We start from the raw sequence: 15,531 nt of genomic DNA, 5'->3' as shown, positions 1-15,531 counted from the left end.
CTGCTTGGCCTCATCTGCCCTAGTCTTTCATGTTGTTGGACAGCTGAGAAAATACTGTATTTCCAGAATACTATCATCACAACTGCCACCTGTCTTTTTTGTACCAGTATGGAATGATTTGTTTACACCTTTCCACATTAAATCTAGGAGCTGTCAGTACAACTCATATTGATTACGCCTCAGGACTTACAAAGCTAGAAATCTATCCACTACACATTTGTAAAACAGCAAGGCTTGGCAAGTTGGTTCCTTCCCAGCAATGAGCGAATTCCTCACCCTGTATTTCTGGGAGTCCCCAGGCTTTTCCAAGGCTTCAGTGTAGCTACTCCAAATGGGAGTTTTCCCGGGGAGGGGGTCCTCCAAATATCACCACTATGTTTCAGCCACATCTTTGTGAAGGATGGTGAGCTAGGTAGAGTCCAAGCACCTCCCTCCCTCCTTCCCCTCCACTGCCAAACACACACTTGCATCAGAATTGATGGTGGAGGGGGAGAGGTTGGTCAGAGATGTAATGCATATTCCCACTGGGATTAAAACATGTCTTTTCTAAGAACAAGCTGCCTATCATCAACTTTGAAGTGCTAAGGCCATCTGAAATAGTATAACAAAAAATTTCTAATAAGTTTCCTCCATCTATTCTTTTGTTTTGGAGGTTCTTCCAAAATGTGATTACGCATGGTCCATAAGGGGCCTGAAGAAAGAGCCAGAGCTGGGCATTGTGGATGCTTCCAGTATTCCCATTCTTGTCCACAGTCCTGTCCTTTGCATCTCTTTGGACCGTTCTGTCATTTGAAGGGTGCATTCTGCCCTATGCCCCACCCCCTACAAGCACACACATGCCATTCATGTTTAATGGGGCTCTTCTTTACATTGACCCCATCAAGTTCCTTATAATTCTTTTAGTAGACATTTTGTTTTTCACTTTGTTTAGAGAAGTTGCTCTTACAGACAAATTTTTGAAAAACTGCTTGTGGAAGGAAGATGAACTCCCTTTTTATGGCAAGCATTGTGCTAGAAGCTTTACATATGTTCTTTAATTCTCCTGTAAAATATAAGGAGATGGGCATTCTTATTCCCTGATTAGAGAGGGGAACCCTGAGATACACAGAAATAGCACATATGGTGGAGAACCCACCATGTACACCCAGTGTGGCAAGTGCTTTAGACGAAATACCCAGTAGGCACCTGACAAATGTTTGTTGAACAGGTAAATGAATGAAGGAATGAACGAACTCTACCATACCTCACAAGAACTCTCGAGGTGAGTACTATCATCATACCCGTTTCGTAGGTAAGGCTACAGACTATCAGCTAAGGATTGCCATTCCTCTACCAACTAAGAGGAATGACAATCAGAAATGGGATTTGATTCCAGCCCTGTCAGGCTCCAAAGCCATGGTTCTTGCCACTCTACCAGGCTGTCTCTGAAGAAAATACTATGAACAAGGCCATTATAAACCCTATCCCCTTTCTAAGCATGACTGTATGTTTTTTTAGTAGCAGGGACCTTCCCCTCACAGCACAGGCAGAATTCACATCTGAGACTGGGAGTTAGGAAATCACAAAGCATGAAACGGATTGGGAGAATAAAAAAGAACATCATGCAACATTACCTAATTGTTTAGTAATGTTGTCATGCATTGTCCAAAATTGGCCTGGAACAGGAGTACAGCCAAAGAGGGGAATGAATATAAACAGATCTTGCACTGGGATGAGCAATCTCATTTCTAGCCTTTCTTATTCATATGAAAAGTGAAGGCATTCACAGCGAACTCCAGGAACACATGCTCAGGTACAGAAAGAGCCACTGAAGGGTCAGGGCCGAAAGAACATTTACACAACTCCAGCAGGGAATTAAAATGTACCGTATGTTTTTGCCTTTCAAAGCATGATTCCCTTTCCTGTTTTTGTTATTCTGAAAATTAAAAACATTTGGTTGGTGTGCCAGGCAGCAAATGCTGTAGACACCCCAGGTCACCAACACCCCTCATGCCATGCCAGGGAAAGCAATCAAAACAGCTCTGACTTCAGAAAATCACGGCTGGGCTTTGTTCTCGACACCAAATTAATGGATCACCCTTACACACGATGGTTTATTTGGATCCTCTCAAAGTTTAAAAAAAAAAAAAAACCCACAGGAACCAGAAACGATTACTTTAAAATTAAGATGTGTATGCTCGTGGCTTTGCCTGCTGCCTCTGGTGAGTGCTCGTGCACGATGGTACCTAGGGGAGCACCGGCTTTGTTCACTGCTGTATCACACTGAAGGACAGATAACACCCAAACCAAAGGCAGCCCTCCCCCGCCAAATACTGAAAACATAAAATCCTCTCCAACTGATACAATGCAGGTACTGAAAAAGGAATCAGACGCAATTTTTTAAAAAGACAATGCACAAGAATTGAAATCTACGAAAGAGATTCTAAGATAGTTATATTCTTAAAAATGAAGAGGGGGAGTTTTCCTTTAACTTTCAATGTAATTTGTGCAACACTCTGTCAAACAGTTATCTTCCTAAACATATTTGAAAAAGATTTATTTGGGGGCACCTGGGTGGTGCAGTTGGTTAAGTGTCCGACTCTTGGTTTCAGCTCAGGTCATGATCTTGGGGTTGTGGGATCGAGCCCCGCGTCAGGCTCCACACTTAATACGGAGTCTGCTTGAGATTCTCTCTCCCTCTCCTTCTGACCTTTCCCCCACTCTCTCTCTCAAATAAATAAATAAATCTTTAAAAAAAATTTATTTTACTAAATTTCAACATTCAACTTTTCAGGAGATTAGCTGCTGTTTGCCTATCACACCAACCAATTAAATTTCTTAAGTATATTTCCTTCATGAAAATAATGTTTAGGGAATAGGCTGGGGGTACTCTTCCTGTATCATTTCACTAACCTCTCCATTACTGTGATTCTTTTATCAATGTTTCTCTCTCAAAAGTCAGGAGAAGCAAAAAGACACGCCAATAGCATGTACTTATCTCAAAAAGAAAAGTCAACAGTAGGAGCTGGGGTCAGTGCCATTTTCCACACCTTCCCTAAATACCTCACCCTAAAGTAAGAGCTGATAGTCAGTACCACGACACTGAGGCCCTTACAGGACTGTCAACCATGAAAGGCCCCATTATGCTCGTTATTCTACACTTACTCTGACTGGAAACTACACTTATACACTTCAGGAATTTCACAAATGAGGCAACAGGGTCCAGAGAGGTTAAGGGACTAGCCCAAGGTCACCGTTTTTAAATGGCAGAGTCTGGACTCAAATCTCGATCTTGACCCCAGAGGCCACGCTTTTAACCACTACACTGTCTGCCCTTGTCAGGAGAAACCAAGGAGCAGCCTATTTCACAAAGTGAAAAACAACAGAGAGAGCTCAGAGAAGCAGAAACTTCGCAAAAATAACACACATAAGCACAGCTTAAATTGCTGCCATGCATCAAAACAAAGAAATGCTCGACCAACTTACAACAACTTTCAGGTTTCCCTTAACATCAAAAGACTTGATCACCCAGTTGACAGACTTTTTGCACTTCAAGATCAGGATGAGATTTTTGACCACCTCAAGGTCCTTTCGAGAAGGTCTTATGTCAATTATTATGTCCACCTGGAAAGCACTGTGAATGGAAAACAAAGGCAAAGTTAGGACCCAAATGCCAGAAAGTTGCAACTCTCTCCTCTCTTCCAAGTCTTCATGTTTCCAGTGTCTGGCCAGTTGATTAAAAAGCTGGAGTTGATCCCAGGCAAATGACATGTGCAAAACAGATTGTTAGTGCACACAAAACAAAATGGTTTTACATAACAATAGACAACTATGCCTGCTGATAATTGGACGCTAAAATTTTTCTCCTTCTTTAGGAAAAAAAAAAAAAAAGATGGTTACTTAATGTATCCACTGTTTGAAATCGACTTGGGCAACCAGAGGAGTGTACTTTTAAAGCAGAATTGTTGCTTTTCAACCTTCAACACCTTCAATGTGTAACTTTCCAATTTTCTATATGCTCAAAATCCTTCAAAACCAGAAATTTAAGTGCCAGTTTGGTAAGGAAGGTGGCAGGGAGGAGGGAGGCCTGGTAATAAAAACAAAACAAACAAACAAACCAAAAAACCAAACTAGGACACTTCAGATAAAATAAGCAAAAGGCTAGAAAATTTGACTATTATATAAGGTTTGCTTAAGCCATTAACATTAGCTACAAAACCATATCTATATTTACTTTCCCAAACTTCTGGATATACAGTTATTAAAATAAAGAAAACAGATGGCCAACCAAGTGATTACTGGAAAATTGATGAACACAACCCAAACTTCTAAGAACTCAGTATAAAAGATTTTTTTTAACCAAACAATAACATTTCTGTCATTCTGAATTTAAAGGAAAGTATTTCTTTCCATTTGGTTTTACACACTTGTAAAGCATATGATGAATGATATACTCAAATGAAGCCTAAGGCTTAATATCTAAGCACATTTGCCAGATTTCCTCTATTCCCGTTCTCTTTTAAATTTTCCACAAAATTCTTCATGTGGGACAGAATGGAATCTTCCCAAAACTGATGTGTAGTTTATTCACTTTTGAAAGCAAAATTTGATTAGACTTTTAACTTTGAAATCCCTCTACAGTATAAATTTACATTTTAAGTCACTAGTCCACAGGAATGCAGGCTAAAGTGGGAGAAAGAGCCACTTTTCCTCTTTTATTCTCTTTTTTAATTCCCTAACCATTTTTGGCGGGGAGAGTTAAATTTTTAGTCCTGGGGAAAGAAGCTGAGGGTAGAAGGAGAAAAAGAACACAAGCAAGAGGCAGGTTGTATCTAATGGCTCTCTGGTGTGTCACCATGAAGGGTCACACCTACACACACACACACACACACACACACAGCTTTAAAGTATGAGTGCAAATATGCTACTAGAATGCTAGGAACAGAATTTTATTAAAAACAGAATGTTATTAAAATTATAATTATGTTAATAAGGCATATAATTATTTTTTATCAGGGATAACCTCAAAGGAGATATCAGTGCCCAGAAGTTCAGAAGAGGCTTCAGAAACTTATCTAGAATATAGGGGATCTAGAGACAGGTGTAGAAAATAAAATATACCATTGGTGCCTTCACTCCCTTTTTCAAAACTTGTTAATTCACCCAAAGCATCTAACCTTCTACGCAGGAAGGGTTGTACCTCTCTCTGCCTCAAGTCAGTAAAGATCTTTATTTCATCTCTCTTTTTTAAGATTTTATTTATTTATTTGAGAGAGAGAAAGGGAGAGAGAGCAAGCGGGGGGAGGGGTAGGGGGAGAGGGAGAGACTCTCAAGCACACTCTGCGCTGAGCCAGGAGTCCTACACGGGCTCAATGTCATGACCGGGAGACCATGACCTGAACAGAAACCAAGAGTTGGACGCTTAACTGACTGCACCATCCAGGCACCCCTTTCATCTCTTCTCCGTTCAAAACACACACACACACACACACACACACAATCACACTCACTTACCTGTAGGGGTTAGAGTTGGGGGTAATTAACTCAATGATGTGTACTTCCTTATCCTGGGGCTGGCTGGATATCACACAACCCTCTGCTGCTTTGGGCTGAAGGTACTCAGCAAGGTAATTGAGCGAGAGAAAATTCTTCCCTATGTTGCATGTGGGAGGGAACACTTGATCTGAAAGTAAAGAAGCCCAGGATAATCCGTCAAACCGCTGAGCTACGTGGTAACCAGAATCGAAGGGAAGAAGGCGACAGTGACACTGAGCAGGTTCAGGACACAGGGAAACACAAGCCCTAGGAAGTGCCTTAGAACTCCTCAGCCATGGCCTTGAAATGCCTCCCATGTGGTCGCCAGTGACCTCCTACTGACCAACTCTATTGGTCTCTTTGGGTCTAAACCTTCTCCTTTCCTGTTCTCTGTGAGACTGCTTTGTCCTCATTCACTTCCTCTGACCTATCTCTTGTCCCTTTCCCTGGTTCCTCCTCCTCTGCCCATTCTTTAAACACCAGCAATCCTCAATCTTCGGTGCACACCAGAATCCACCCATTTGGGACCCCATCCCAGAGATTCTGATTTGGAAGATCTGGGGCGGGAGTGGGGGCCGCCTAGGAAGCTTTCTTTTTGAAGAGCTCCATAGTTGATTCTGATACAAAACCAAGGCTAAGAACCCCGTTCCTTCCTCAATCCCCGTTTCATCTCATATTCTTCCCAGATGATCTCCATCACTCCCAGGGCTTCAACTTGCACCTAGATCATCACTCCTTTTCTGAGTTGCAGACTTGTGTTGTCTTCTGTCTACCAAGCACATAAAATCCAATAGGTAGTTCATAGCCTGCATACTCACTACTGAAATCATGATCTATCCTATTCCCCAGATACGCTCCTCCTTGGATATTTGTTATTTCCTATTCCCCAGATATGCTCCTCCTTGGATATTTGTTATTTCAATTAATAGGAGAACCAAGCACCTAATTAATTCTCTGGCCTGCTATGGAGAATTAGTCATTCCCTCATATTTATTCACCACAACACTGCAGATCTAAAGACTGAAGGAAGGAGTTCGGGGCAAACAATGAGGGCAGACTTCCACTCTTTCTCACAATCTTGACACAGATGACTAATACTTTGGTAATACTTTACAGTTTACAAGGTGCTTTCACAAACATCATCTCGTTGTGCTGAGGGCTGCTCATCACCTCCACCAGGGAAAGCAACACAAGTACCGAGAGTCTGAAGATACTCCCGTTTACACAGCACTGCGCTTGATGGGATTTCCAGCCAGCGGTTTAAATGTTTAAACAGAACTTGAAAATGCTGGCCGTGTGACAGCTGGGACCAGTGTCAAGGAAGTTCTAGGTGTAGCAAACTTTTTTTCAGAAGGGGTAATTAATCAGAGCCCTGGCATGTTAATGAAACAACCTTCTGCCTCTTTCATTTAACAGACAGGATGCTGGGGTTCAAATTCATGTGCAGGTTTCACTCAGGAGAGCGGGATCGGCCCAGGAGGTCCCCAGATTGGGTTGATGCTGCCCTGCTCCCAACCCCCCCCCAAGTCTGCATCACCTCCCTCGTGCTGAAGTCTACAGCACACGTGGAGGCATCCCGGCTGCAGGCACCGTGGCACCCTCGGCACCAGGCCGAGACTAGCGGGGACCAGAGGAGCTCAAGAGGCCCCAGCAGGCAGGCTCTTCACCCTGCATTCTTCCCTACAGACCCCCTCAGAGAGAAGAGGCCAGGGCTCCACTGACTCCGGCGGCTGGAGCAGCCTCCCCCCACCCCCACATCTGCTGAGGGTTTTGCCAGATGAACAGATGAGGAACGCACACCGTGCAGCTGCAGGCCTGCGGATGCCTCCCCCAGATCACAGGATGGAAAATGATACCCGGGTGGCAAGACTGAAATGGAATCAAGAATCAGAGGGGGTGTGTATGGGTCAGAGAAAAGCTAGTCCGGAACTCAAGAGACTAGGACCCTCTTGGGACTCTGGCCTGTAGATCCATCCAGTTCACAGGTGTGCCTGGTTTGCATCTGGCGTAGAGTGGGCACATGGTGTAGGTTTCCTGAATTGACAAACAATGATGTGAGATTTGAGACAAACAACAAAAAACTCACCCACGTTGTGTCTAGGAAAGGTCTGTTTAAAAGTTGCCATTATTAAGGGCTGGTCCCAGATGCCACTGTCACTAAGTTGAATAAGCTGATCACTCTCTGTTGTGTATACATGTGTGCGTATGAGTTCTTTTTCCCCCAAACGACCTTCCGCACGCCTGGCATCAAAACTTACACCAACTGCCAAGTAAAAAGGAAACCACAAAGGGGAATCCCCGCGTAGAAACCTGGCAAGTTTTTTGGGGAAAAAAGTCACATGCTTATTTGTATTTTAGGAAAGGACTGACAAATGACTTTGCCAACCTAGAATGATATACTCTGGGAACATGGGGGGTAATGCAAACTCCTCATTTTCTTGCTGTGGAAACTGAGGCATGGGTGGCAAATCAGAGGGTTGCTTGAAGTCTCACAGTTAACGAGACTGGTTGGGATAAGAACTGAAACTCCTCGATTCTTCCACTCTAGGTATGCAGGTTAGAGTAGTAGTTCTGTAATGTTAGCACGTATCCGAATCACCAGGAATGCTTGTTAAAACACAGGTGGCTAGACCCCACCCCCAGAGTTTTCAATCCAGTTAGTCTTGGGTGGGCCCAAGAACTGGCGTTTCTAATAAGTTCCCAGGTGATGAGGATGCTGCTGGGGCGGGAACCATATTTGAGAGCCACTGGGGATACAGCAAGAGGAGGCTCATGGCCTGGGATCCCTGGACTCAAGCAAGGTGGAGACAAGTCAGGTTCTGGGAAGCTGGCTGATGAGTCCTGCTCAGTGGAGCCTGATCCATGGTGACAGACGACATCACCCTGTGGTCCACCAACCTAACCAAGGACCCTCATTTCTCCCAACTGCTCTTCCCCATGCTGTCTACCAGTGACTCATACCCAACTGGTGGCTGGAATCAAGTTTAAGGGCTCCAAAGGTGTTATCAAGGAGTCATCAGCTTTTACTGGGCTGGACACCAGGTCCTTTAAGTTCTTCCCTGGCTCAGCGTGTGGCCCTGGGGACATCACTAAACTCCTCACTCTCAAGGTAGGCAACGACTGCACATAGAAGTTCATGCACTGTCAGGAGAACAGCTCAACATTCTAAGTGTTACTGTAATACATTTTCTTTCTTTTTTTTTAAGATTTTATTTATTTATTTGAGAGAGAGAATGAGAGACAGAGAGCATGAGAGGGAAGAGGGCCAGAGGGAGAAGCAGACCCCCCGCCGAGCAGGGAGCCCGATGCGGGACCCGATCCCGGGACTCCAGGATCATGACCTGAGCCGAAGGCAGTCGCCCAACCAACTGAGCCACCCAGGCGCCCTGTAATACATTTTCTTATTCTAACAAATTCTAGCGGGGAAAGGGTGAATAGTCAGCATTCTTTTATGCTACTAGAGTTCTCCTTCAGAAACGCAGACCACTGGCAGGGCTTAGAATCTTTGTTAAAAGAGGTTTTTCATTTTGTTCCAATGGGATTTGACTTCTATTATAAGCTACCTGACCACCCTCAGAGTCCAGTAACAAACTTCAACTTTTTGAGTCCAACACTCATCTAAAATTCTTCTCTCTACTCTGCGAAACAAGTCTTTCCATCCAGATGCCTACTTGCATTTTTGGGTTGTGCTTACTTGGCTAAGACTTACTATACGGCATCAGGAAACAAGCATTAGACTTAAGAGTCAGGAAACCTGGGTTTGAAATCTGGCTTCACCCCTTGCTAATAATGTGGATTTGAGCAAGCTAGCTTCACCCACCACTAACCCCTCTGTAAAATGGTGGAAATAATGGTTTCCTCCCAGGATTGCTGGAGAGGTTCAGTGGGGTCCATGGGAAAAGCACCCGATGTGGCCTCTGCACACAGCACACACTCCAGCACCAGGGTCTGCCTTTCCTGCACCCGTCACACAGCCCAGGTATGAGAACGGGCCAAGAGCAAGCATTCAATAACCCATGCTGTGCTGTCAAGCTGCCTGTGTTAGAGGTGGCAAGTGCTGCAGAATTCAACAGAAAGCAGATGGACGCTGCCAATGTGACATGCAGTTTTCACGTAATCACCTGACTATAACAAGAACTCATTCACAAGAGCTGTTATTTCTAGTAACTTAGGGGGGCTGCAAATATACTCAACTGAAAATAACGATGAAACAAGTTATTTTTAAAAATGGGCCTTCAAGCTGAGTGACCAGATATATATATCCTTCTGCAAGGCAAGGAAATTAAAATGGGCCATCTCTGATCGAGGCCACACAGTTCCGCTCTCCAATAATTTTGTCCTTGTAACTGGCATGGGTATTAAAAATATATGCAAACACTTTTCCTCTGCTATTGTCCAAAATCTAACCGATGTTTCAAGACCATAAACTAACATTGGCTTCCAATGTTGGCAGGTTAATAGGTAAGGGGATGATGCCCTAACTGTTGACTCACTCTGGCAACTCTTCCTTCTTTCCACTAGTGATCACCTCCTTTCCCTCACCTCAGATTCTCACCCTTCCCTGACTCTGACTTCTGTGCATGATGTCTTCTAAACCCTACACCGCAACCTCCTCCTCTCTCAACCATGCTACTCCCCATTTTCTGCTTGGCTGTTCCCAGGCCTGTTTCCTCCGAAGGAAAAAGGGAAGGAGGGAGCACGAGGGGAGCAGGCCCAATGATCTCCCGGGTCCCTGCCAACTCTGACATTCTGTAATTCTAGGATTCCTTGCCCTAACCACCTGCTCTCTGAAAAGAAAACAACCGATTGTCATAAATCAGCCATTAATTGAAACCACATAAAATTTACCTTCTCCCACTTTAATATAAATGTTTCTTGCTATCTTGAGTTCAGTGAATGAAGTGACTGCTCCGTACTCCTTTCGAGCCCAATTTAACAGATGTTCATTTCCATGGGGGAAGCTCCTTTCTTCTGTTTCTGCTGACAAGGAGAAGTTTCCTGATGAAAATCGGACCATGGAACCCTGAGATACCTAGAGGAAATAGAATAGAACAGAGGAACATACATATTTAATGTGGTGCAGTCACCGGGAGCTGAATCTTAATTAGAGAAGGCACTTATCAACCAATGGGTATTTGTCAATCCAACCTCTTCTCTTTGTTATACAGGCAGATCATCTTATTTCAGCAGCTGATTCAAGAAACAGTCCCAAGGCTACTTCTCCCAGAAAACAATAAAACTACCAATGATGCAGGACGTACATAAGAATTTTCAAAGAACTCTGTGATGAGAGACTTGCAGAGTGCATTGTGAATTATCATTGCTGTTTTTTTCTGATATCTACATTGAAGTAATTTCAAGTAATGGGTTTCAAGTCGAGCAGAAAGTCTTGGTGAGTGTTGTCATGGGCTCGTAGTGGGTTTCAAGATCAGGACAAGCAATCCAAAGTCCCAGTAGCAAGTAAACTTCACTTCTAGGTCTTCCACGACCATAGCATCTACCACCGACAGTCACCACCACGGAGACACAGCAAGAATCCCCCTTTGGTTTATGTTCTCCTGAACACGGAGATAAAAAGAATGACTGGAGACTGCCAGTCTTCTACCACATTACACTGCTTCCTAGAAGAAAGATGCATGTATGTTACCGTTTATTGTGTAAACCCTCAAATACCCACAGATAATGAAGTCAGGAGGCTGTTAGACTGATCCTCATAAAACTTTCAGGATGATTTATGCAAGTGCCACATTCTTGTTCGATGTATTTAGACAATTGCTGACCCAGCACATCATGGTATATATAATTAACACATACAAAGGAGGAAAATTATCATCTTGTTGCTGCACTGTAATCAAATTTAGTTGGTGAAAATATGCATGTCATCTTAATTGGCTAGCTTTTGCAAAAATAACTGGTTTTATTAATATCCAGGGTGAAACCTCAAATTGTCAGCAAAAAGGTTCATAAATTCCTAAGTCACACAACTATAAATGTATTAAATTTCACATTAACAATTTACCACTAACAAAAAGCAAAATAGTTTCTGAAGGGATTATAAATAACCAGACTAAAAGCAGGTTGAGAACACGGATTTTGCTTACGGTTCTATTGCTTACAGCAGTGTTTTCAAGCTTAACGTACATACAAAATAGTACTTATCCTAACTATTGTGCTGGCCTTAATATTTTCCATTCAATTATATGTATATATAGTAGTCTCCCCTTATCTGTGGGGCATACCTCCCAAGACACCCAATGAGTGCCTGAAACCACAGATAGTACTGAACCCTACATATACCATTTTTTTCCTATACATACATAACTATAATAAAGCTTAATTTATAAATGACGCACAGTAAGAGATTATTAGTGATAAAACAGAGCAATTAAAACAATATGTTATAGGGGCGCCTGGGTGGCTCAGATGGTTGGGCGTCTGCCTTCGGCTCAGGTCATGATCCCAGGGTCCTGGGATCGAGCCCCACATCGGGCTCCTGGCTCAGCGGGGAGCCTGCTTCTCCTCCTCCCTCTGCCTCTCTGCCTGCTCATGCTCTCTCTCTCCCTCTCTGTATCTCTGTGTCTCAAGTGAATAAATAAAATAAAATAAAAAAACAATATGTTATAAACAAAAGTTATGTGAATGTGGTCTTCTTCAAACTATCTTGTTATACTATATTCACCCTGTGATGATGTCAGATGATAAAATGCTTGCGTGAGGAGGGGCTCCTGGCCGGCTCAGTTGGTTGTGTCCGACTCTTGATTTCGGCTCAGGTCATGATCTCAGGGTCATGAGATCGAGCCCCATGTTGGGCTCCACGCTCATCGGGATGCTGCTTGCGACTCTCTCTCTCTCTCCCCCTCGGCCCCTCCCCCCTGCTTGTGCGCTCGCTCTTTCTCTCCCTAAAATAAATAAATAAATCTTAAAAAAAATGCCTATGTGAGGAGATGAAGTGAGGTTAATGACACAGGCATTGTGATGCACTGTTAGGCTACCACTGGCCTCCTGACAATTTGTCAGAAGGTGGATCGTCTGTTTCCAGGCTGCAGCTGACCACCGATAAAAAAAAAAAAAAAAAAAAACCACGGAAAGCAAAATTGCAGGTAAGGGGGCACTACTGTATTGTTTTAAATGCTAGCAAAGAAGTTCTTCACCAAATTGATTCCATGACCTACTAATGCTGTGGTCTCACTCTTGGCTGAAAAGTAGAAGCACTTAAGAGCTTCTAAAATATCCTAAGGTCCAGGCCACATCCCAGACCAGTTAGAATCTTTGGGATGGGACCCAGACATCGGAATATTTTAAGGCTCCCTGAGGGATTCCCAAGGTCAGCCACGGTCGAGAAGCCCTGCGTTAGTTGGTACTGAGTGATCCATAGTTTGAAAAGCATTATTATAGGTCAGGGGTAGTGTGGGTACCTTGCAGCTTCCTCTATACCAGTGGTTCTCAACTGGGATGATTTTGTCACCCTTGGGACTTTTGGCAATGTCTGGAAGTATTTTTTTATTGTCACAATTGGGAGGGAGGAGCTATCTAGCGAATAGAGCCCAGGGATGCTACTAAACATCCTACAATGCACAGAGCAGCCCCCACAATCAAGAATTATCCAAAATGTTGGGGCGCCTGGGTGGCTCAGTTGGTTAAGCGACTGCCTTCGGCTCAGGTCATGATCCTGGAGTCCCAGGATCGAGTCCCGTATCAGGCTTCCTGTTCAGCGGGGAGTCTGCTTCTCCCTCTGACCCTTCCCTCTGTCATGTTCTTTCTCTCTCTCTCAAATAAATAAATAAAATCTTTAGGAAAAAAAAAGAATTATCCAAAATGTCAATAGTACTGTGACTGAGAAATCCTGGCCTACACTTTGAACTGACCACTTATTAGTAACATTCAAATATCTACTGGATTCCCAGATTGGATCCCCAAATTGACAGCCCTCTCTATGCTAGAAGTTGGGCTGTCGAGTACTTAATAAAGAACAAGGGAAGCTTCCTGGTTTGTATTGGCCCAGAAAGCCCAGAACTAATCATTACGACACTGGACATAAGCCATGACCTCGAACAATAGTTGCCACGTCCTGCACACCTACTATGTATCAGGCACCACGGAGTGCTGTGAGTTGTGGTAATGACACTTGCCAAATGTCCTGATGCCAGTTCTATATAAGCAAAACCAGTGGGGACGGTTTAGCTTCAACCTTATTTTGACAATGCCTGCCTAAGAAAAAGTTCCTGAACCGTTTACCTCCCAAACAATAACCATGCCAACCTGTGTCCAAATCCTCCGAGGCTTAGTTACTCACCAACACTGAACTTCAGTGTTTATCTGATTTTTATGACTTAAGCACTGTAGTAAAATCTTCTTTTCACTTGTGCTAAAAAGCCATTTCTATCAAGCCTGTCACCGAAAAAAACCCACAACAGTGCAAAGGCCATTGTCCCTCTGCCAGCACAGTTCTGAATGTTTAGACAAGCATCCCTCGATGCTCCACTCCTTTTGTCCTCATTCACGTGACAGCTATAAAATAAAACTTGAGTTTTAAGCGTTTTACAGAGAGTATGTTTCTTCAGAGTGGAAGGTGGGCTGTGCCGTGTAAATGAGAGAAGAAATAGGGAGCAACTTGGAAATGTATCCTCAAGTCACAGAAAAGCAATCCTATGGCATGGCTGGTTCTCCAAGAAGGGGCAACTCCTGGCTGATCCCTCCAAGTACCATCAACCCCGCTCAAGTCTGTGTTCTCCTGGGCCAGCGGCAACTAGGTTCATACACTCACGGCTGAGGAATCTGGAAAAGCAGTGAGCTGCCACTCCTCAGGCACATTCCAATATGAAGAAAACAAAGCTGCCAGAGGCAGTGAAGTGTCCCTGACTGCAGGTCAGTGGAAATTTTCTGCTGTGGCAAGGGGTTAGTCAGCACTCCTCCTGACCACCCGTTCTCCTGGCTCTGAAAAAGCTGGACGTGGACAAAGGCTTCCCCCAACCCCCACCGAGATTTAGGAGGTAATGTTATTTCCATCTGATCCTCGGGGCGACCTGTGAACGAGGCTACTATGATTTCCACAGTAGAGAGGAAGAAACCTCAGAGAAGCTACTGGCCTACCCAAGGTCAGAGAATCAGCACTGGAGCAAGACCAGAACAGGAGACTTCTGACTCCTGGTCAGAGCTGGCCTCTGAGCTAACCCTGCCACAAAGAACACCTCATTAGCTCCCAAGGCAGATTTCTGTTCTCTCTGTAAGCTTTGCCTTCCACCCAAGTGCCTGAGCTATGCCTTCCAGACCAAGCATTCCTTCTTTTTTTCTCCATGAGACAAGCCTTCAAATGTTTGAAGATGTCATTTGACCCCGATCATGACTTCGGTTCTTCGGGGCACTATTTCCAGTCCCCTCAACTCCTCCCCAGATACTGTGGTTTTCAGATCTTCACCAGCACAGTCTCGGAAATGTGGTGCCCGGGACAAGACTTGGGGTTTGGGGTGCGGTCTGGCAAATGCACTGGAATGGTTAATTCTGTGTCAACCTGATTGGGCTACAGGGTGCCCAGATAGTTGGTCAAACATGATTCTGAGTACTTCCGTGAGGGTGTCTGTGGATGAGATTAACATTTAAATCAGGAGACTAAGTAAAACAGACTGCCCTTCCTAACATGGGTGGGCCTCGAATCAGTTGAAGGCCTGAACCTTCCCTCTGAGTAAGAGAAAATTCTCCTGCCTGACAAACTCATCTCCTTCAAACTGGGACATCAGCTCTTCCTGGTTCTACAGTAGCCTGCTGGCCTTCGGATTCAAACTGGGACAGACTCTGCAGAACTGGGGACTTGCTAGCCTCCATAATCATGTGAGCCAATTCCTTACACCTCTTTACGTATATACGTGGACCCTTAATGAGGCCCAAAATCACATTAGCTTTTCTATCAGCTGACTGGTATCGCATATTCATTAATTTATACCTTAGACATACTTGTGACAAATATTTATTGAGCACCTGCTTCCACTATGCCAGGCACCGCTGGAGATGCTGGGATAACAG

General features: G+C 44.1%; 1 protein-coding gene across 7 annotated transcripts in view; it reads right to left on the bottom strand.

The window, feature by feature from the left end:
* The window catches only part of TGFBR3 (transforming growth factor beta receptor 3), a 228,297-nt gene that overhangs the window by 69,070 nt on the left and 143,696 nt on the right, over positions 1-15,531 (bottom strand). For all 7 annotated transcript variants that reach the window (XM_035018044.1, XM_035018045.1, XM_035018046.1 and 4 more), the window contains exons 5-7: positions 10,363-10,546; positions 5,494-5,662; positions 3,466-3,613 (exon numbers count right to left, since the gene is read on the bottom strand). In XM_035018044.1, the coding sequence (XP_034873935.1) occupies positions 3,466-3,613; positions 5,494-5,662; positions 10,363-10,546 (501 nt within the window). The remainder of the gene's footprint in view (positions 1-3,465; positions 3,614-5,493; positions 5,663-10,362; positions 10,547-15,531) is intronic.

This window comes from Mirounga leonina, unplaced genomic scaffold (assembly GCF_011800145.1).
Source record: "Mirounga leonina isolate KUSES-001 unplaced genomic scaffold, KU_Mleo_1.0 Mir_173, whole genome shotgun sequence".
NCBI classification, from domain to species: Eukaryota; Metazoa; Chordata; class Mammalia; order Carnivora; family Phocidae; genus Mirounga; species Mirounga leonina.
The sequence above is the reverse complement of the archived record's forward strand: the minus strand, read 5'-3'. Positions and strand labels throughout refer to the sequence as shown.